Genomic DNA, 24,484 nt, shown 5'->3' with positions numbered 1-24,484 from the left:
ATTTGACGAATAACACTTTTTGTTATCCGACGGATAGTTCTCATCATTCGTTGAGTCTACATCTGTCAGCAATCCATCTACCAAAATAGGTTCTAGTTTCTCCTTATTCTTTTTCCAGGCTTCATCACAAAAAGACTCAATTCCTTGAACCTTGGTGATTTGAGCATGAACATCTCTGGATGTTTTCCATGCTTTAATCACCTCCTGTTCACGATCGAGCTGCTTCTTTAAAATTTCTTCCTTTTTCAAGGACTCAGTTAATTCCTCCTTGGCAATTCTACACTCAATTTTTAGTTTCTCAAACTCAACAAACTGAGACTCAAGCACATTATTCCTCTCACTCAAAAACAAGTTGTTTTCTTTGATTTTAGCATTTTCTTTAGTGAGGGACTTAGAGCATCTTCAACGCGGGAGAGCTCTTAGCTATAATTGCTGATGTGGCAGTTTTTTACCTATTCTCTACAATTTTATCAACTCCAACGCTGCTTTTTTGGTAGCTAAAATTATACAGATTCTCTACTCTTCTTCTATATCAATTGATTATCTATCCATTCTCTATATGCATCCACCTCATCTCCCGCTTAGTTTTCCCTCTCCCGCATCTTCTTCTATTTCTCCCGCCGCCCTATTTTCTCCTGCAGAGGTATGTCTAAAATCTAATTTGTTAATTTTGCTTCAATTAGGGTTACTGATTTCTAATCTATTCCATTTGATTTTATCATTATATGTTAATTTTCAAATATTTGTCATTGATAGAACACACACACATATATAATTAGGGTTCTATTTCTTAGAAATTTGGGGATTTTTGAGCAAATTTTCAGTTCTTCAACATCTTGTGTTTTATTGATAGAATATGGAAGGTTCATTCACATCCTTATTGAATGATGGTTCATTTGAAGAATTCATATTTCCTCAACCACCCCCACAAACTCAAAGCCAAAACCAACACGAAACTGCAAAATTAAAAAAGGGAAGAAGATCGAAGAATTTCATGATTGAAGAAGATATGTTGCTGATTTCTGCTTGGTTAAATATTAGTATGGATCCGATTCAAGGCAATAATCAAACTCATTCATGTTATTGGGATAGGATTTGGAACTACTATAATGAAAATAAAGCAGGACTTTCAAGTGATCGGACGCCAAATTCGTTGTGTAATCGCTGGTGTACAATTAACGAAAAAGTGGCCAAATTTATTGGTTCCTATAATCAGGTTCTTTCAAAAAATCAAAGTGGCTTAACTGAGCAAAATAAGGTACTGTGTTTAATTTGATTTATGCTCTACTTTAATGAATTATGTGATGAATGATGTATGTGCCTCTGAAATGAATCGGTGGAATTATTTGGGTTGATTGTAATCGAGGGTACTTGTTTGTTTGTAGTTTATGCGGGTTATATACTATTAAACTGTACTTAGTTTATTTCTTTTTGAGGGGTATTTTGACAATTGTGAAGCTTATTTGGGATTACATATACATGCCTGTCTAGCATTGACCTATCACCCGCTTAATCTTTACACGAAAAAGGAAGTAGTTAATAAGAGTATTGGTGTTGCCAGATTTGGAGTAATAATTGGTATTGCAACATCTGTATCAAAATGTTCTTCCTCCATATGTAATTCCCTTTCATCTTCAATGATCATGTTGTGCAAGATGATACAAGCAGTCATAATATATCTCATTGTGTGCACATCCCAAAATCGTGATGGTCCACGTACCATTGCAAACCGAGATTGCAAAACTCCAAATGCTCGCTCAACATCTTTTCTTACAGATTCTTGTGCAGTTGCAAAATATTTTTTTTTGTTACCTAGAGGTTTTGAAATAGTTTTGACAAATGTTGGCCAAGAAGGATATATACCATCAGCAAGATAATATCCCATGTTATATTCATGACCATTGATGGTATACCTCACTTCTGGTCCACGACCTTCTGCCAAATCTTCAAATAAATGAGATCTATCTAACACATTAATATCATTTAACGATCCAGGTAGTCCAAAAAAGGCATGCCAAATCCACAAATCTTTTGAATCTATTGCTTCTAATATAATAGTTGGTTCATGAACATGACCTGTATACATACCTTGCCAAGCAGTTGGACAATTTTTCCACTTCCAGTGCATACAATCAATACTACCAAGCATCCCAGGAAAACCTCATCGTTCATTTTCATTTAATATTCGAGACACATCTTCAGGATTTGGTCTTCTCAAATATTCATCTCCAAACACTTCAACGATTGCTTTAACAAATCTTCTTAGACTCTCTATTGCTGTACTTTCACCAATTCGAACGTAATCATCGATAGCATCAGCTGCCGTTCCATATGCAAGCATCCTTAGTGCAGCGGTCACTTTTTGAAGAGATGATAATCCACGAACTCCCACAGCATCAACTCGTTGCGTAAAATAATTATCGTGAGCTGTAACTGCTTCTTCAATTCGTAAAAATAGAGATCGTCGCATCCGAAATCGTCGACGAAACTGTGTTTCTGTGTATGTAGGTGTAGTAGAAAAATAATCACGATATAGTCTATCATGACCTTCTTCTCTATTTCGATCAAGTACACGATGATTCATAGTGGAACCACCATGATGCGAGACAGAATTCGATCTTTGTCGTCGATGATGAAGGTAAGCAGCACTCATTCTCATTCTTGCTTCATGTTCTTCTTCTTCGGCTTGCATAATGTCAAGAATCATTCGTGTGGTGTTGTCCATTACAAATGAATGGTTCAGAAGTGGGATTGAATTTGAGTTGTGTCTGGAAATTGTGTTCTGGCTAACTTTCAGTTTTGTTATCTATTTATAACATCTAAAATATGACCGTTATAAAATATAGCCGTTGAAATATAGCCGTTGGAATATAGCCGTTGCAAATATAGCCGTTGGAATATAGTCGTTGCAAATATAGCCGTTGGAATTTGAAATAATACTAAAATACAATATTTGAATTATAGCTAACCATTATATAGCTAACACCATTGGAGCACAACCCCTTATAGATTCAGCAAATTTTACCTAACAGTTATTATATATTATTTTAGCTAACCATTCTAGCTACTACCCTTGGAGATGCTCTTAAGTGTAACACACAAATGATACAATTCTGTAGACATGTCATTTATTGCATCATTACACTCAGCTTTAGATAAATGTGCAAGGTTTGTAGTGATTACCTGATTGCTTGAGGAACTTGTCTCTGTTTCATCAGACTTGGCCATAAGGGCTAGATTGACATAGCTGACATCCTCATCTTCATCCAAACCATCAGCTGCCCAGTCATTCTCTTGTGTAATAAAAGCCCTTTCCTTCTGTTTGAGTAGATCAAAGTATTTTTGCTTATAATCCACAGACTCAAATCTTTTCTTACTGGAATCTGACTTTCTACACTCATTTGCAAAATGCCCTGCCAAGCCACATTTGAAACACTTGAATTTTGATTTATCCACCATGTTTCTATTTGGCTTGGCAGCTCCAAAGTTCTTCTTGAACTTGAGCTTGGCAAATCTTCTTGAAAGGAATGCTAGGTGCTCATCAATGTCCTTCATGTCATCTTGACTCAATGAATCTTCACTTTCTGCAGCTAGCCCTTTACCCTTGCTTTCACAGGCCTTTGAAGTTGATTCCACAGCTTCCATCTTCACTTCCTTCTCCTTTTCCAGTTCAGCCACTAGTGCAATGGATCCTCCTTTCTTCTTTCCTCTCTCCATTCTTTCATCCTACTATATCTCAAGCTCATAGGTCTTCAGAATGCCATACAGTCTCTCCAAAGTAAACTCCTTATAATCTTGTGAGTTTCTCAATGAGACTGTCATTGGTTTCCATTCCTTTGGAAGAGATCTGAGAAATTTCAGATTGGAGTCTTTAGTCTGATAGACTCTTCCATGCAATTTAAAAGCATTTAGTAGCTTCTGGAATGTACTAAAAATGTCAGTGAGTGACTCACTTTCTTCATTGTGAAAATGCTCATATTGCTGAATCAGGAGCTGCATTTTATTTTCTCTTACTTGCTCAGTACCATCACAGATTATCTGTATTGTGTCCCAAACTTCCTTGGCAGTCTTGTAGTTGATGATGTTATCAAACATGTCTGCATTAACACCATTGAACAGAATGTTCATGGCCTTTTTATCTTTCCTAACTTGTTCAATATCAGGATCAGACCATTCATGCCTTGGCTTTGGAACAGATGGTTCATTTCCTGTTGCAGCTCTCATTGGAACATGAGGGCCTCTTTCTATGCAGTCCACATAGGCCTCATCTTGAGAAAGCATATGAAGATGCATCTTTACCTTCCAATGATGGTAATTATCTTTATCAAGAAAAGGAATCTTGACTCCAACATCTTTCTTGTTCATCTTGCTGAATTGTTTTGATCTTTAAACTCTTTGTAGATTAAGAGCTTGCTCTGATACCAATTGTTAGTCCCTTAACAATATAGCAAGAATTACAGAAGGGGGTTGAATGGAATTCTTGACCTTTTTCTTGAAATAAAAATGTTCAACTCGATTATGGATATATTTGTTTTGATTAGCACAATGCGGAATGTAAACTTGAATGAATCAAAACATAAGTAATTAAAAACAAGAGTCTTTAAAAACTTTCTGGTGGATTTAAACAATTCCACCAGAGATATATTTAATATATCGAGAGGACTCTGTGTGCAGAAATGCTCACAGCTGCTTACACAAAATAGAACTGCTAAGAACACAGGAAATGCTAAAGATAGTGCTTACAAAGATTTCTCTATTGTTGTTTCTTAGCTATCTCAATTATTTTTCTATTTGCTACTCTCTTGGTTTATATATTACCAAGATTACAAAGTCAAAAGAACTGAACAAATATAAAATCTAACAGTCTTAATCTTTGCTATTTTTTGTCCTCTATTACCCAGTTAATGGGCTTCCACGGTGTACTTGTATCCAACTCAACAGCTGTGTGTCAGCTTTCACTGTTCAACTGATGTTTGAATCTTGATATGGTCATCTATCGACTTTCAGATCATCCGTCGACTGCTATGTTAAACATCCGTTGATAGTCATTTGATCATCCGTCGAAGCTTTGTTAAGCATCCGTTGGTAGCTATTTTGGTCATCCGTCGAAGCTTTGTTAATCATCCGTTGGTAGCTATTTTGACACTTGACTTCATTTCACTTATACAGAATTACAAGACATTGCTTATGTACAGTTAATCAACCTATTCTGCATATCTAGTTAAAGTCAACATGACTTATATGCTACTCCAGATTCTATACAAAGGTGCATACAACACTGTGCTACAAACTTATTATTACATAAGCTACTCACTCGATGGATAATAAGTTAATCATCCGTCGGGACTATAATGAGTTATCCGTTGGGACTATAATTCTTATCCGTCGAGTGCTACATTATTTTACTGAGTAAAATCTACTTAGATGTTTTGTTTAGGTAATCATCAAGTACACAACATATTCACAACATTCTTCCACGACACCTTTCACCCTATCCACCCTGGACCCAGTACAAACATCAAAATTTTGACTTCGGGGAGGTTTGGAACCAAGAGTCCGGAGCCTCTTCTTCTTTCGTCCGGATTCAACATGAGGAAATTCCCCGAGAGGCTCGAGATCCTCAAGATTCTCGAATTCATCACCAACTTCTAGCTCAACAACCTGCTCTGGATCCCTCTCAGTCACATCAACCTCCGGCTTTGACATAGCATTGCTCTGAGATCCCTCCTCCGCAGAAGCGTTGGATCCGGACCCACCAACAACAGCTTTCTTCGGCAGCTTAAAAGCTTTGCCCAAACCCTTAAGCCTGCCAGAAAACAAAGCAAAAAACACAAGTCAAAAAACTACAAAGAGCCACAACAAAAGAAAGTAGATAAGCAGTCCGGACACAGAACATATAAGTAGCCCAGACACATAACCAAAAAGCCAACAAGAACGAAAAAAAGCATCCAAAGTTACAACTAATTCAAATAATCACAAGTTGAAAACAAGATCTTCTTTTTTGGAGTTGTTCTGTGCTTCTAGGTCTTCTCCTTGGTATCCCAATCTTCCCGGATGATGAAAACCTTTTTTTTAAAGTATATATACGCCCCTAGTGGACTTGGACCCTTAAAATCGTCAAATTCCACTCAAAAAAGGCTTTTTCAGCGAAAACAGCGACCAACCGCGCCTTGAGCGGCCGCTCAGCTCTCCTGAGCAGGCGCTCAGCTCTCTGGGCGGCCGCTCAGCTCTCCTGGGCGGGCGCACAGACGGCTTCTGGAAAAAATTCTGATGAATCTTGTTTTGACCATAACTTGAGTTCTACTCGTCAGAATTAGGCGATTCAACTGCCCACGCGAAGCTAGTGAGATTCTCTACAACTTGACAATGGACTTGGCTTCCAATTCTGATCACTTTTCATCATATTTCCTTTAAAAGCTCATTTCTTCATATAACTGAAACTTGAAATGCAATAACACAAAAACACATCAAAATACCAACAACTTGAGTCCAAAACACCAATTTAAACTTGTAATAAAGCATTCCAAGTGGATATAAAATCCACTTATCACACCCCCAAACTTGAATCGATGCTTGTCCTCAAGCATAAACAGACTCAAAACTACAAAATAAACCTAATGCATGAATGCAACTACGTGAATGCAACTAAATGATAATGCAATCGATCCCCTCAGAATAACCATAACCAAATGAATAAGCCAATGCCTCTAAGAATGCAATAACTTGAAACAGAGTTCGAATAAATCCCACAAACCAACTCACAAACCAGAAACGTGCGTGTGTGGATGCTTAATAGATATACTCTCGATACTAGATCAATAACCATAACTTATCTATCATCGAAACAATCAAAAGTTTATAAACAGAATAGACAATAAACGCATTATGACTCACAACACCTCTTTTCTACTAGAGTTATACAAGGATTCATACTATTATTGAACACATAGCAAAGATGCTTATTTGACCGTACAATGAATGATGTCCCAAAAGACTTATGCAATAATACCCATGTAGCGAGCGTTAGGTTAGCGGATCCCAGACTATAAAAGCCTTAGGTCACTAGGCACAAAGTCCCCTAGAACTTAATAACTCGAGTATTAAAGAGCTCACTCTTGATCAATTATGCATAAATACATACTTTTTTTCTTTCTTTTTTCTTTTTTTTTTCCTTTTTTTCAACAATTTCTGAATGAGTGCGTTTCGTTCCATCTTATTCAACCCTAGACTACTCATAAAAATATGAGCCGGCTACTAGCCATTTGACGCCTAGCCTTACAACAACTAGCAATGAAATCCAAGTTTTTCTTCAGATAAAAAAATCAGTGTTTTTACGTCATTACGAGAATATCACAAATTCTAAATATAACCAAGTGATTAAATCTCAACAACAGACAAGTATAATCATGATCTAGATCAAAAGCAACCCTATAAGACTTGTGAAAATATTTATTTCTGGCATGCAAATCAATTCATTAGGACTTAAACATCCCTATATTCGCCATAACCACACTCAAATCAACATCAACATATCAAATATCATAGTTCATCTTAAGGGATCATGCTAAATATGCATGCAAATGCTACTTATATGAAATCACATAAAAATAAACAAATATGTCCTAAATGAACAATCATGCAAAAATATGAATGAACTACAACTAAACATGCAATATGAATCTATATGAATCTATATGGACACACACTACTAATCCTTACATTATCACCCCCAAACTTAAAATTTTCAATGTCCTAATTGAAGGTAATAATAAGGATTTCAGGCATACCTAATTAGCGGGAGAGTCACCTCGTCGGGTGGAGGATCAGGTGGCCAATCAACCTCTCCACCAGTGTCTCGGACAGCAGTACCCAAAGCCTGTGTCAAATCTGTAGCAAAATATCGATGAATGTCGTGCATGGCCTCCATACGCCTAGTTACTCGCCTGTACTGCTCATCACCAACACCAATCCTATCAACTACCTGTTGCACATGAGAAGAACCCTCTGTAGGCACGGCAAAAACCGGCCGGTCACCCTCTACATCGTCAAAAGTATATCCAAACCCCTTGTCAGGGTGTGCACCTAAGAATGCATAACTCAAGTGATCTGGCAGTGGGTTGAGCTCAAGTATGGGAGCTTCTTGAATAAATGGTTCAAAACGCTCATGAGAAATTTTCAGCTCTGCTAATCCAAGAGAATCGAATGGCATATCCAACTTCTTCTTCCACGAAGGTGCATTCAAAACCTGCAGTTGCTCAACTTTAAAGCACTCCTCTTTAGCTGTGGGTAACTTTATTTCCTTGAACAGATTAAAAGTGACCTTTTGATCATAAACCTTCATTGAAAGCTCTCCCTTTTGCACATCGATCATAGTTCGTCCTGTAGCCAAGAATGGTCTTCCCAAGATAATGGGAATCTTCTTATCTTCCTCGAAATCAAGAATTACAAAGTCAGCAGGAAAGATGAGTTTATCCACCTTGACCAAGACATCCTCCACTATACCTCGTGGACAAGCGATGGAAAGGTCAACTAGTTGCAATAACATGTATGTTGGTATCGGATCAGGCAGACCAAGCTTCTTGAAGATAGATTAGGGCATCATATTGATGCTAGCTCCTAAATCACATAAACACTTGTCGAGCGACAAGTTTCCGATGGTGCAAGGAATAGTGAAGCTTCCAGGATCTTTAAGCTTCGGAGGCAACTTCTGTTGCAGCACAGCACTGTATTCCTCCGTTAGAGCAACGGTCTCTAAGTCATCGAGCTTCACTTTTCGAGAGAGAATACCTTTCATAAACCTCGCATAGCTAGACATTTGTTCAAGAGCTTCAGCGAAAGGGATGTTGATATGAAGTTTCTTGAACACCTCCAAAAACTTCTCAAACTGCTTATCCGGCTTTTTCTTCTGCAGCCTCTTAGGAAAATGAGGTGGAGGATAGATTTATTTCTCCCCTGTATTACCCTCAGGAGGAGTGTGTTCCACAGTAGTCTTCCTTGGTTCCACCTCTGCTTCCTTCTGCACTTCTTCTTCAGCCACAACTGTATTTTCTGAATCTTGAGATTTTTCAGGCTTTTCGTGTAATAACCCCAAAATTTTGAACTTTTTGTAACCCTTATGAATAGTGTTTTTGCTGATATTGCTGAATAAGAAAACTTTTCATGCCACACTATGTAGGGGTTCTTCTATTGTTATTCTGAGATCTTATTAGTACTTTATATAGGATATAAGTGTATGTAAAGATCGTCATAATCCAAATTCGAACACTTTGATTTTTCCCGAAAATCCACCAGATACCGAAAGAATTGAGTATAAGGGAACATGATAAAAAGGATTTAAATTCAAGGATTATAAGAGAGGATCATAAAAGGAATATAATGTATTGAGAAAGGTTAAGGGAACCCAAGTAATAAGATCTCGGGTATGATCCCTCAAACGATAAACGAGAACGAAAGTTAAGCGAACCGTATAACAGATCAACGGTCATTAGCCAAGTGATTAGGAGTTAATCAAAGGGTTAGTGGGGAGTGATGTCATCTCACCAACAAGAAGAGGACAAGTGTGGGAGGATGACATAGCATGATGACCTAAGCATGACCAAAAGAGAAGTGTGTTATTGGTTGATTGTGAACCACACAAAATTTACCATGGTAATAATCCAATTAACAAAACAACATCAACCAAGCCAAGCAAATCATAAACACAAACTTGACTTTTCATTTCCAAGCAAAATCTCTCGGCTTTTTCATGTTTTCAAGGAAGAAATTTCCAAAAATCAAGATTCTAGGTTTGTTAAATTGCAAGGTAATTATCCAAGGTTCCTTATGATTAGATAAGCATATCCTAGGAGTTTAAGCTTCTATTTCTTCATGAATCTCTTCCAATAAATCAAGGAAGAAGATGATGAATAGTGTTTTCAAGATTACTAACTTTATTTTCTTTGCTTTCCTTTAAGATCCAAGTATTCCTAAGATATCTCAAGGCTTCTTAAGGCTTCCTGGCTACTCTAATCACTCCAAGGAAGGTATAACCCCTCCAAACCCTAACTTTACTTTGAGTATTAAGTTTGGTTTTGTTTGTTATGGTTCATGAGAGGCATGGGTGTTGTGTATTTAGAGATTGGTTGGTTTTGTGATGTTTTTGGGAATGGTAAATCTTGGTAATTAGTTAATGAACTTAAGAATAGCTTTAGTTCATGTTTAGGGGTAGTATAAATTGGAAAATTTTGAGATGTTGGGACTGTTGTAATGAAGTATGGACGGAGTTTGGTTTTATTGGTGGTTATGGGTTGATTTGTGGTTGATTGTGGATTGATTTGGAGTTGTACAAATTTGGTAATCGCGTAAACATAGCCGTCGTAGTGCCCGATTTACCTTAGACTGTTTTGTTCTTAACATCAGGACCCATGAACTCACTGTTAGGTTCTGACCATTACCATGATTAGATAGTTCATGTTACGAGCTTCATTTTGATATGTGGTTCGTTTGAATTCGATGTACGGTTTAGGAGAAACGACCGTTTTAAGTAACGACACTTCGCGACCGAACCATTACCCCTCGCCTTACTTTAAAACCTTGGTTAAGGACTTTAAATGACTAATTGGGATATGAAACAATTATGTTAAGTGGATTAGGCAGTTGGTAAGGTACTTGCGAAAGAATCGCCTTAAAACTCTTAATGGTTAATTTATTAAAAATGGTGGAGCCGAGGGTACTCGAGCGACTTAAGTGAATCGTTAAGCGCGAAAGCGAACGTTAGGGCTCTAAATGGTTAAAGTCTAGTTTCTTAAGTGACCGTGGTTTAATTCCGGTTTATGTTGTTGTTCATAGGTTACCGGATCCACTATAAGTTTAAGTCTACCCCGTAACACTCAGGCAAGTTTTCTACCCGTTATACTGTTGTTGTGATGTAAATATATGTATATGCATTATCTTGTGATAAGTGCATGATTGTTATTAGCAAATCTTGCGATATATTGGAGCATGTGATATGGTATATATGCATGTCTGTTTCGTAATCTTCATATCTAATTGTTGATTCAATTGCTTATAAGTTGCATAATACCTATGCTAGAGATAAGCAATAGTTGCGTATACCCTTAGTATAGGGGACCCAAAGGTGAACATTTTTCTAAACCGGGAGTCGATGTTCCCGAGTATATTATATATATTTATATATATATAGATATAGTTTTCAAAACTATTAATTGAATAAGGTTTATTTGATAACTTTATTTTTATTATTGAATATTAATTTGAATATTAATTCGAGGGTTATGACTCCGTTTATTCTATTTAATGAATATTATTTTGAATATTCATTCGAGGGCTTATGACTCCGTTTATTCTATTTAATGAATATTATTTTGAATATTCATTCGAGGACTTAAGACTCTGTTTATTTTATTTAATGAATATATTTTGAATATTCATTTGAGGACTTATGACTCCACTTATTTATTAAATAATATTCTTTATTTTATTAAAGAATAATGTTTCGATAATCAAACTTATTTTCGATTATTCAAATAAAGATCGTACTTTCGTCTAAGTATATCTTTGGTTATTTATTATTCATTTCAAGTATAAGTTTTAAAACTTTTACTTCAATTATGTTTATAAGGATTATCCTTATGGGAATATTATTTAAATAATAATATTCAGATATTTTCTAATATATCGGAACTGATTTATTTCATTAAATCAGCTTTACTCCAAACATTCTTAAAAATATTTTCGAGTCTTCAAAATGATTTTAAAAGTTAGAGCGGATCCCAAAACTCGTTTTCAGATTTAAGATCTTCCTTTCGAAGGAGACTTGAATATTCGCTCAAAAAATCTTGGGGATCCGGATCTGTGGTGTATTTTATATTCGTAACGAGGTTGCTGTTTTGAGAAAACAATTTGATTACTTGCCCAACGTTCGGGAAGTAAGTCCATCTAATTAAGTCGGCATAAGCGACAGGCCGGGGTACGGTCTATGAAGGTGTAAGAGGCTGGGTGACAGTCCATCCACGCGTGAGTGGTCGGGTAACGGTCTAGCGCGAGGTCCTAATGCGGCCAGGGTGATGACCGGCGAGGAATTCATCCATCTACAGTAGAAATGGTTACTTATTGCTATCTTTGCCTGATCAGCAAGATATCGGGTTTATGCCAAAATTCTTTTCTTTCCAAAATTCATTGGATATTACAACTCTGTTCATACTTTACATGACAGAGGTTTTCAGGAAATGTATGAGAGATATATATGGATATATATCGGGACTTAATGAAGTATCTCGTAACTTCATTTCATTCAATAATATTTCAAAGATTGAATATATTCAAGTATTATCTTGTAGTCTCATCTGTGTGATGAACTTTTGAAACTAATTATAACTTGAACGGTGATAGTTCGAGTAGTATTCGGAAAAGATATAAGTATATGGGAGTATCTTGTAAATCTTTTCAACTTATATCTAGTAAATGATTACCTTATGCATGACAAAGATTTTCAGAAAAACGTCGAGACAAGGTTAGATATATGAGATCACCTTGCAATGATATTATACAGTTATAAACAGGAACTCTGTGTATATTATACATGTCATAGAATTTCAAAGATTTGAGAAGTATATATGTATACTGAATATTTTGCGACTTCGTTGCATTAAAATAACAAACTTGGTTCATTTCTTCTTGACCAAGACTTTCATGAGTACTATGAGAATGCTCATATATTGTTAATTATAATACATATTATTTTGGTGGGCTTGTTGCTCACCCTTGCTTTCTTCTTTCATCACACAACAACAGATAGACAAGATGAACAGGATCAAGCTCCCAATTAGCGAGCGGATAGCAAACGTTCTGCAATTTCCAGTAGGCGTTGATGTCGTTGTAGCTGAGGTAGGGTCTACCAATTGGCTATGCTTTCAACTTTTGATGTACCAGACTTATGTATATTTATGAATTGTAATAATGGCAAAGAATATGTAAATTTATTCAGAAACCCTTTTGAGGTGTAATGACTTATAATTGTGGAATAAAATGACTTGTGTTATTGTTTGGTATTCATCTCTGAGACTATAACTTATGGTGTGTGTGTATATTGTGGGGTCACAGTACGCAGTAGTTGGTTGATTATTAAGATTAAGTATTATTAAGGAAAATGGAACTCGTGACAACTCGGATCCCCGACCCCGGATTTGGGGGTGTTACACTTCGTCTTGCTGAATTTGGGGGCTTGCGACCTTTCCAGACTTTAAGGTGATGGCATTCACCTGTTCTTCAACTTCCCTCTTGCCTGAATTTTTTTCTGTATCACTAGGAAGCGTTCCTGGTGGTCGATTCAATAAGGCATTATCAATTTTCCCTATTTGGTTCTACAGAGTCTTGATTGAAACAGCCTGACTTTGGCATATAAGAGCCTGGTTTTTGCACATAAGCCTCAACTCCTCCAATTCAGATTTTTCATTCGAAGATAGACCTGCATCATGATTTGGTTGTTGAATTTGGAGTTGTTGTTTTGGTGCAATTTGTTGCTGAAAATCAGGAGGGTTGAATAGCTTATTTCCAAACTGCCGGAACGGCTGTTGCATCACATTCTGATTGTTCCTCCAGCTGAAGTTAGGATAATTCCAGTTGTCAGGATGATAAGTGGCAGGAACTGGCTGCTGCGATCTCTGAAAGTTGCTCACAAACTAAGCTGAGTCACTAGATATAGTGCATTGCTCTGTCGTATGCGGACCTGCACACAGCTCACAAACACTAATTATCTGTTTAACACCATAGTTAGCCAGAAAATCGATCTTCATAGATGACTCCTTCAGTTGAGCAGTGATAGCCGTAACTGTATCCACTTCAAGAACTCCTGCTACCTTTCCCTGTGGACATCTCTGGGTTGGATATTGATATTCATTAGCAGCCATCAATTCAATTAGATCATAAGCTTCCTTATAGCTCTTTGCCCATAATGCTCCACCTGCTGCTGCATCGAGCATGGGTCTGGACTGTGCTCCCAACCCATTGTAAAAATAATTGATGATCATCCAATCAGGCATTCCATAATGAGGACACTTCCTAAGCATCTCCTTGTAGCGCTCCCAAGCTTCATATAAATATTCTCCTGATTGCTGCGCAAATTGAGTAAGAGCATTTCTGATTGCAGCTGTCTTCGCCATAGGGAAGAATTTAGTAAGAAACTTCTGAGCAAGATCTTCCCAAGTAGTAATCGAACCAGCTGGTAGAGAGTGTAACCAGCTCTTATCCTTGTCCCTCAGAGAGAATGGGAACAGTCTCAGCTTCACAGCATCTTCAGAAACACCATTAAACTTGAAGGTGTCGCAAATCTCAATAAAATCCCTAATGTGTGTATTGGGATCTTCCGTTGGGGAACCCCCAAACTGGATTGAATTCTGCACTCATTGAATTATGTGAGGCTTGATCTCAAAGGTATTAGTTGTGATAGTTGGTCGAACAATGGTAGATTGAATGTCACTGATCTTGGGTTGAGAAAAATCCATCAAGGCTTTCGTTCGTGCTGCTGGATCTCCCATTGTAATGAGTACCTGAAACACAAACAAATAAACCGTGAAAGTAAAAGAATCTGAGTCAGTGAACTTTAACGACCACTGATGACAAACACATAAACTAAAAATTAACACCGAGTCCCCGGCAGCGGCGCCAAAAACTTGTTAGGGCGAAAACACGCGATAATATTCACGCAAGTATACGCGTTCGCAAGTAGTATAAGATATAAATCAGATTCGTTCCCACAGAGACTGGTTTAGGTTAAGTTCAATTTATGCACCTATGCAACAATGTATGGTTATCGCTCAATGCTAAGACAAATAACAAATTGGGTTTGTATTAAACTAAGATATTAAACTAACAATTATAACTAAGAGAACAAGAATGGTTGAATTAATATATATGACAAACATGGGATTCTAACTTCATTAAATACTTCATTCAATAGCCTTTTCGTTCTTAACCTTAGCATGTGATGGTGATGATACTAATCAGATAACACGAAACTGATAAATGCCAACTTTCGTTGCACGAGTACAATTTTACCAGACATCCACAAAAGAGATAGAAGCTGAATAGGCACCAATTATATTGAGACCCTATATGTCTATAAAATTTGACAACATAACGGTTTAAGCATAAGTTATCTATCTTGATTACATAGGGCAAGTAAAACGGTTAGAGTCAATCACTAATCATGCATACACATACATGAACCTATGCTAGCATGACAAGTTCTAAATCTCAAGATCCACCGTCGCTTCAATAGAGATTAACACGATATCTTATATGTTAGCTACGCATATAAGACGAGTAAGCACAACCAATACTAGGATATCAATCAATCACCACACACCAAGATATCAAAACAAATAAACTATTGAAATCCATAAGTAAATCCGCTAGAACCCCATGACAACGATTAGCCCATAATTGAACTCATCGTCACCATGGGTTCCAATGAATGCATGGTAAAAACAAGGTCTTAATAAACTGAATAATGATTAAAGTACGAATAAACGAGATCTAGGTTCAACAAGAACGAAAATGAGCATCCAAAGTTACAACTAATTCAAAGAATCACAAGTTGAAAACAAGATCTTCTTTTTTGGAGTTGTTATGTGCTTCTAGGTCTTCTCCTTGGTATCCCAATCTTCCCGGATGATGAAAACCTTTTTTTTCAAGTATATATACGCCCCTAGTGGACCTGAACCCTTAAAATAGTCAAATTCCATTCAAAAAAGGCTTTTTCAGCGAAATCAGCGATCAGCCGCGCCTTGAGCGGCCGCTCAGCTCTCCTGAGCGGGCGCTCAGCTCTCTGGCGGGCGCTCATACATCTTCTGGAAAAAGTTCTGATAAATCTTGTTTTGGCCATAACTTGAGTTCTACTCGTCAGAATTAGGCGATTCAACTGCCCACGCGAAACTATTGAGATTCTATACAACTTGACTATGGCCTTGACTTCCAATTCTGATCACTTTTCATCATATTTCCTTTAAAAGCTCATTTCTTTATATAACTGATACCTGAAATGCAATAATACAAATACACATCAAAATACGAACAACTTGAGTCCAAAACACCAATTTAAGCTTGTAATAAAGCATTCCAAGTGGATATAAAATCCACTTATCACACCCCCAAACTTGAATCGATGCTTGTCCTCAAGCATAAACAGACTCAAAACTACAAAACAAACCTAATGCATGAATGCAACTACGTGAATGCAACTAAATGATAATGCAATCGATCCCCTCAGAATAACCATAACCAAATGAATAAGCCAATGCCTCTAAGAATGCAATAACTTGAAACAGAGTTCGAATAAATCCCACAAACCAACTCACAAACTAGAGACGTGCGTGTGTGGATGCTTAATATAGATATACTCTCGATAATAGATCAATAACCATAACTTATCTATCATCGAAACAATCAAAAGTTTATAAACAGAATAGACAATAAACGCATTATGACTCACAACACCTCCTTTCTACTAGAGTTATACAAGGATTCACACTATTATTGTACACATAACAAAGATGCTTATTTGACTGTGCAATGAATGAGGTCCCAAAAGACTTATGCAATAATACCCATGTAGCGAGCGTTAGGTTGGCGGATCCCAAACTATAAAAGCCTTAGGTCACTAGGCACAAAGTCCCCTAGAACTTAATAACTCGAGTATTAAAGAGCTCACTCTTGATCAATTATGCATAAACACATACTTTTTTTCTTTCTTTTTTTTCTTTTTTTTCTTTTTTTTTCTTTTTTTTCAACAATTTCTGAATGAGTGCGTTTCACTCCATCTTATTCAACCCTAGACCACTCATAAAATATGAGCCGACTACTAGCCATTTGACGCCTAGCCTTACAAGAACTAGCAATGAAATCCAAGTTTTTCTCCAGATAAAGAAAATCAGTGTTTTTACGTCATTACGAGAATATCACAAATTTTAAATATAACCAAGTGATTAAATCTCAACAACAAACAAGTATGATCATTATCTAGATCAAAAGCAACCCTATAAGACTTGTGAAAATATTTGTTTCTAGCATGCAAATCAATACATTAGGACTTAAACATCCCTATATTCGTCATCACCACACTCAAATCAACATCAACTTATCAAATATCATAGTTCATCTTAAGGGATCGTGCTAAATATGCATACAAATGCAACTTATATGAAATCACATAAAAACAAACAAATATGTCCTAAATGAACAATCATGCAAAAATATGAATGAACTACAACTAAACATGTAATATAAATCTATATGGACACACACTACTAATCCTTACATTATCACCCCCAAAATTGAAATTTTCAATGTCCTAATTGAAGGTAATAATAAGGATTTCAGGCATACCTAATTAGCGGGAGAGTCACCCTCGTCGGGTGGAGGACCAGGTGGCCAATCAACCTCGCCACCAGTGTCTCGGACAACAGTACCCAAAGCTTGTGTCAAATCTGCAGCAAAATATCGGTGAATGTCGTGCATGGCCTCCATACGCCTAGTCACTCGCCTGTACTGCTCATCACCAACACCAGTCCTATCAACTACCTGTTGCACATGAGAAGAACCCTCTGTAGGCACGACAGAAATCGGCCGGTCACCCTCTACATCGTCAAAAGTATATCCAATCCCCTTGTCAGGGGGTGCACCTAAGAATGCATAACTCAAGTGATCTGGCAGTGGGTTGAGCTCAAGTGTGGGAGCTTCTTGAATAAATGGTTCAAAACGCTCCTGAGAAATTTTCAGCTCTTCTAATCCAACACAATCCGGACTGGGGGTGCAAGAAAAGCTCAAATTCTACTAAGGATAAAAAACCTTAGTCCTGATTGGCTGAACTCAACACAATCCGGACTGGTGGCAAGAAAAGCTCAAACTCTACTAAGGACAACAAACCTTAGTCCGGATTCGCTGAACTCAACACAATCCGGACTGGGGGCAAGAAAAGCTCAAATTCTACTAAGGACAACAAACCTTAGTCCGGATTCGCTGAACTCAACACAATCCGGACTGGGGGGAAAGAAAAGCTCAAACTCTACTAAGGACAACAAACCTTATCCCGGATTCGCTGAACTCAACACAATTCGGACTGGGGGGCAAGAAAAGCTCAAATTCTACTAAGGATAAAAAAACCTTAGTCCTGATTGGATGAACTCAACATAATCCGGACTGGGGGGCAAGAAAAGCTCAAACTATACTAAGGACAACAAACCTTAATCATAATTGGCTGAACTCAACACAATCCGGACCGGGGCAAGAAAATCTCAAATTCTTCTAAAAACAACAATCAACACCTCATATACTCCAAACAAGCCCAAACTTACTCCTCCATCCAGAAAATCTGCGTAAGGGAGTGAGGGGCACATGATAGTACATATAGTTTTTGGAAGGACTAGTCCTGAACCCCTAACTTCATACAGCTCCTGGAAGAGCTGGTCCTGGGCTCCTAACTCCATGCAGCTCCTGGAAGGACTAGTCCCCAACTCCTAACTCCATGCAACTCCTGGAAGGACTAGTTCTTGACTCCTAACTCCATGAAGCTCCTGGAAGGACTAGTCCTGCATCCTAAATCAGTCTACGCCCGGACACTGCCAGTCCTGACTGACCCAGTCCCGCAAGAACGACCTTGAGGAATCGCAGCACGTGAGACACCGGCCCAATCACATGATATGGAAAACTGTCACACATCAATCATGGGAATAATCAGGGCACGTGTTAGAGGATCCTCAGAACATTCCTCGGCCAATCCCGCGCTGACACGTGTAAAGCATCCACTTTAGTCAGGTGTCCTCCGCTCCCGGAACCAATGGCTAGTTGGCTACAATTTAAAGGTACCAATCCCAAGAAGGTGAGGTTTTGAGATTAATCACTCTCTCACACTCATATACACATATAGCCACCTTGTATTCATATATATCTTCATCTTCCCCAAAACGAGTTCTTACTCTCACGCCGGAGGCGCCGCGTGACTCAAACCCCCTTCCGGTGTTGTTTTGTGGGAACCCCATCACAGTTACACCCCCACAACGGTGAACGAAGGAGCGACCACGCCACCGAGAGTTATCATATAGTACCATATATTTTTTTTGCGGTAGAATGGGATTAGCTATTAAGCGGATAGTAAGATTTGATTAAATGCTTGTACCAGTTAAAATCATCAAAAGGAAAACATAATTTCTTCACTAAAAACAAAATTGATTCTACGTAAAAAGACTCTACCCATAATACAATGATGTATTTTCTTTGAAAGCCAATAATACATGATGTAATACACCGACTGAATTGTTATTAATATTAACATTAACATACATTGAATTGCCTTATATACATTTAAATGCTTGTTAACACGGTAAATTTGGTCAACATCACTTGTTGCTTTCCTTAGCTTTCAGTTAATCCAGTTCTTTAATCTAAATTCATGGGCTTGAAGCATTATAATACGAAAAGGGATGGTGTTTCCATGATGGTGACCATTTCTATTAGGGGCGAGCAAAAAATTTCATAACCGTCCAAACCAACCGTTTTAAACCGCCCAAACCGAAATTTAATGGTTTGTAACGGTTTGGATCGGTTATGGTTTCATTTTTCCAAAACCCGAAAAATAACGGTTTGGATTTGTTTTTTATACCGCCCGTTATATCCAAACCACCTGAATCTATTAAAATATTTTAATTATATATTTTGAGAATACATATATTAGATAAATTATTAATATTTATAAGTAGTTGAATCCATATTATGTTAAGTGCACTTAAATGTTACATAAGTTAAAAGATCCAAATTATTACATAATGAATTTGTTTAGTTAATAATTTATTAACTTATTAAAATTTTTACCTAGTAAATATATGCACATATTTTTCTTAACGATTTAAACAGAAACCGCCCAACTCGAACCATTATAGTTTGGGTGGTTTGGTTATATCAGTAACGGTTATGGTTACGGTAATAGTTAAGTAAAATATAAAACCGCTAAATTTGATTTGGATGGTTATGAGTTCTAAACCCGCTCATTTCACCCGATACTCACCCCCTAATTTCTACCATCTTATCTAAAACCCCGGACTATTTGGCAAGGACTGACTGATTAATAAGTCTTCTATACATTTGGCCCCATGCTTCTGCAAATTGCATATTCGACTTGTAGTCCTTCCTCTTATTTAACAAAACCACCACCGTTTTAGAAGATAGGAAGCTCCAATAGTTGATAACTTGATATACTTAACATAGACACAAAGAGCCTGTTTGGCGCGTGCGCAACAACTCATCAACTGAGGTGTGTTTTTCAACCTTACTTTTAAATCAAATTTATTATATATAAATTGATAAGTTAAATGATAATAACATCGTACTTGTTTCTCAGCTTATTTTGATATCTTCATAATCGGAGAGCCTCGCAAGTTGGATATGACAGCCAAACTAGATTTGGCACAAGTCTTGGGGAGTCTTTGTCAACTGGACCCTTTGCCTTATCTTCTCCGGTCTCCATGGTTTATCTAACAATGAAACAGTAGAAGACATATCTATGTGCAAGATCTACCTTCCATTATTTATTTCTATTTATTTATTTATGAAATATTTATTTTATTTCTTCCTCAATAATATCACGATAATGATAATACTATGTGCTATGCTGTGCGCATGATATTACAACGGGACCCACCTGCTGTTGGGGTTCACAGGTAAGCCGACCTTATCTTCTCAAAACGCCAATTTTTATCCAAAAGTCGTGTCAATTATTAATTTGAATAGTATTTACTATTTATTTTTATATTACTCCGTGATAAATTTTTCATATACTTATTAATAGTACAAGTGCTGGACAATCAAGACGTGGATGGAGGGGTGGGTCTTATTGTATTGATGTTGGATTGTGCTGATCACCCTTCTGTTACAAGTTACAGCCCAATTTAAACTTTTATATTCCCGTAACATTTTTTGGGAAATAATTAAGTTTGATCCATTTGCTTGTAGACTTGGAACTCTTCCAATTTTAGTAATAAACTGAAAATGAAGTCACTTTGTAGAAAAAATACAAGTTGGCTCCGAAATCGAGCATGTCTACAGTGCTTCCCTGAAATAAAAATTTGTCAGCCAAGGCCTAGTCTCTCTGTGCAACCAATATTAAATACTCAATCTATCGAACTAAATATTTTGGATCGTAAAATTTGAACCTGATTAATTATTTTAAAATAAAATTGGAGAAGAAAATTTGTTGTAATTTATTACTCTCTAAATCCTTTTTAATTGTTTATGTTTCTGAATTCTGGCTGACATACATTTTAAGGTGAATAAAAAATTGTAGTAATATTTATTTGTATAATATTTTATGAATAAAAATTAAATATTAAAATTTTATTTTAAAATAGATAAAATTATAATTTATATGTAGTGTCGGACACTATATCTCAAATTTTAGCTCTAAAATGTTAATAATTGAAAAGTCGGCAGGAGTATCATTCTTGTTAATCGCGTGCAGATTTCGTACTTTTATTTTTTTCTGAACGATAAAAACCAGAAACTTGCTAATTGTACAAATTAACAATGAACCGTGGAGAGGAAAACTCTGGAATTGTTTTTAAAGATAGGCGGAGAAATAAGTGAAAGCCCACAGACACAGTTAAATATTCTACCTAGATTTTTTTAGACAACGATATTTCGTTAAACTAGAGGCCCGGAGCTTTCTCCAAGACAATTATCACTAAAAATAATAAATCCGTTACAATAGGTGGCGTGTTCTAACTGGCCAAGGATGTAATAATTCAATCCCCTGTGTCCCCCCTTAGCTTCACTATAAATAAGTTGAAGTCACCAAAGGGGCCTCAATACAAACATACATCATCCAAAACTCAAACTTCAAAATATCACTACAACTCTTTACACATACACTATCCTTTCCATTATTCAAAACCTTCTAGAACAAAACCATGCCTCAGCTATTCACTGAGTTAATACCGAGTTTACCTGAAGAAATTGCACTCGAGTGTTTGACTCGCTTACATTTCTCTGCTCATCGGGTCGGGTCTCAAGTTTGTCATCGTTGGAGAGAGTTGCTTCAGAGTAAGGAGTTTTATTATCATAGGAAGCAATCGGGTCAGACCCGGAAGATGGCTTGTTTAGTTCAGTCGTTACCGAGTCAGACTGAGTCGACTCGGTCGAAACCAGCTGGACAGCCGAGTTACGGAGTTTCTGTGTTTGACCCGGTTTCTATGTCTTGGGACCGGGTTGACCCGGTTCCTAAGTACCCGGATGGGATCCCTTTGTTCTGCCAACTCGCCAGCTCAGAAGGCAAACTCGTGCTTATGGGTGGATGGGACCCAGTGAGTTGGGAACCAGTTAAAGATGTTTTTATGTACGAGTTCACAACTCGGAGGTGGACTCAGTGCAAAGACATGCCGTCGAGCCGCTCATTCTTCGCTGTCGGAGCTAAAGACGGGAAAGTCTACGTGGCAGGAGGACACGACGACAGCAAAAACGCACTTAACTCAGCGTGGGTGTACAATATATACACTGACGAGTGGAACGAGTTGACTCGGATGAGTGAAGACCGAGACGAGTGCCAAGGGATTATAATCGGGAACGAGTTCTGGGTAGTGAGCGGATACGATACGGATGGGCAAGGACAATTTAAAAGCAATGCGGAAGCATTTAATATTGAAACGGGCGAGTGGAGGCGAGTCGAGGAGGCGTGGATAGCGAGTCAGTGTCCGAGATCATGTGTTGGGTTAGGGAAAAATGGTGAGTTGATATGCTGGGCTGAGTGTGACTCGGGTGTACGAGTTGGGGCATGTGGGGTTAATTTGGGGGAGTGGACGTTGGTGACTGGGTCAGAGTACCAAGGTGCCCCTCAAGGGTTCTTTGTTGCGGAAAGGAAAGGAGGGCAGAATGGTAAATTGGTGAAAGTTGAGGTTCCCAAGGAGTTTTCTACGTTTGTTCAATCAGGCTGTTGTGTCGAGATTTAGATATCGATCACATCGTTTATTTCGATGTGAACTCTTTTGTTTTACTATACTTTCTTTTTTTTCCTTTTTAAGGTTATGCACTTATGTTGGTTACTGTAAGAAAATGGAAGTGAGGTTTCGGGTTGATCCGAATTATCCGGGTTTCCCTCGGGAACATCTAGTTTCGGGCGATGTGCTTTTGCTTTTTTCCTGCATTTAGTGGAACTGTATCTTTCGTATGTATATGATGAATATAGGAAAATATATTTGCTGATGTGTTTTTTTAGTCACTTGTAGCATGTATATATCTTTTTTTGATGCAAAAATATAAAATATTATTATTGCGCTTTGCTATGTACGTGCATTTTAACATTTAATTCGAAACACTTGTAATGTTTTTTTTTTAATAATTTCAGTTGGTTTAGTACTCCCAAGGCTCAGACATTTGAAACTTCAGTTTTTTTAGCATATCTATTCAAAATATTTCAAAAATAGCACAGAATGCCAGTTTCTCCGAGGTTCAATCCCAGAGACCTAGAAGAAATGGCGTTCTGGGGTAATTACCTTTCTTTTTGCTTTTTTCCTTTCCTCCCCGGACTGAATTGGACTGAATTGCAGTTGGTGTAAAATGTTATTAAGTTTGTAAGAGTAAAATCAATGTTGGAGACCTATTTTTGGGCCTTAATATTAAATTGAAAAAAAATTATTTTGGTGATTTTTTTTTTTTGGATAGTATAGCAAACCTTTTTTTAGTACGTATTTTTTGTTTGTAAAAAAATATAGTTTATATATGATTTTTTTGGCTTTGAAAAAGGTACCAAGGTACTCGAGTGTGTCATTTGTAAGAGTAAAATCAATGTTGGAGACCTATTTTTGGGCCTTAATATTAAATTGAATATGAATAATTACTTAATTATAACCAACTATGTAATTTTAATTTTATTTATTATCCTGCTAAAGGAAGCAAAAGAATTTATTTAATAATAAAATATTCATTTCTCTTTATTTCAAATGCATATCTAGATTTTAAATATTATAATAAAATAGTGTAGTTACTCTAAGACATAAACAAGTCACTGCTTCAGAATTTGTAAAATCTAAAATAAAACGGGCATCATTTCCGCTATATTATCACTTTCTCAATCTTAAAACTCAACCAACAACCTCAACAAAACACAAAACAAATCTTTTATGCAACAAAGATATGCAACAAGTCTGTTATCATTTTCCCAATCTAAAATAATGTTACACGCACTAATGTAAACAATTAAATTTAAGCAACGAATTAAAAAATAAAATACAAGCAGTTAATTGAATATGAATAACTACTTAATTATAACCAACTATGTAATTTTAATTTTATTTATTATCCTGCTAAACGAAGCAAAAGAATTTATTTAATAATAAAATATTCATTTCTCTTTATTTCAAATGCATATCTAGATTTTAAATATTATAATAAAATAGTGTAGTTACTCTAAGACATAAACAAGTCACTGCTTCAGAATTTGTAAAAT

General features: G+C 36.9%; 1 protein-coding gene, 1 long non-coding RNA gene, 1 other non-coding gene and 1 pseudogene across 3 annotated transcripts; 3 read left to right on the top strand and 1 right to left on the bottom strand.

Moving 5' to 3' along the window:
* Nucleotides 1–397: 397 nt before the first annotated feature.
* LOC141692175 (uncharacterized) lies at nt 398–19,103 on the bottom strand (annotated as a pseudogene).
* Nucleotides 14,038–14,144, top strand: LOC141710089 (small nucleolar RNA R71). Its single transcript, XR_012570628.1, has one exon. It is a non-coding gene; the product is annotated as a small nucleolar RNA R71 (small nucleolar RNA).
* A 937-nt stretch (nt 19,104–20,040) lies between the features above and the next one.
* LOC141706051 (uncharacterized) lies at nt 20,041–21,282 on the top strand. Its single transcript, XR_012568596.1, has 3 exons — nt 20,041–20,302; nt 20,390–20,708; nt 20,837–21,282. It is a non-coding gene; the product is annotated as an uncharacterized LOC141706051 (long non-coding RNA).
* A 559-nt stretch (nt 21,283–21,841) lies between these two features.
* LOC141707742 (F-box/kelch-repeat protein At2g44130-like) lies at nt 21,842–23,241 on the top strand. Its single transcript, XM_074511086.1, has one exon. The coding sequence runs from the start codon at nt 21,954–21,956 to the stop codon at nt 22,986–22,988; it is 1,035 nt and encodes a 344-aa protein (XP_074367187.1). The 5' UTR covers nt 21,842–21,953; the 3' UTR covers nt 22,989–23,241.
* Nucleotides 23,242–24,484: the final 1,243 nt, after the last annotated feature.

The sequence above is a fragment of the Apium graveolens genome, chromosome 2 (assembly GCF_009905375.1).
Source record: "Apium graveolens cultivar Ventura chromosome 2, ASM990537v1, whole genome shotgun sequence".
In the NCBI taxonomy this organism is placed as follows: Eukaryota; Viridiplantae; Streptophyta; class Magnoliopsida; order Apiales; family Apiaceae; genus Apium; species Apium graveolens.
This window is presented reverse-complemented; position numbering and strand designations above follow the sequence as displayed.

What these genes read in the sequence shown, in the direction of transcription:
- LOC141707742 (XM_074511086.1), top strand. Translation starts at nt 21,954, where the DNA reads ATGCCTCAGCTATTCACTGAGTTAATACCGAGTTTACCTGAAGAAATT.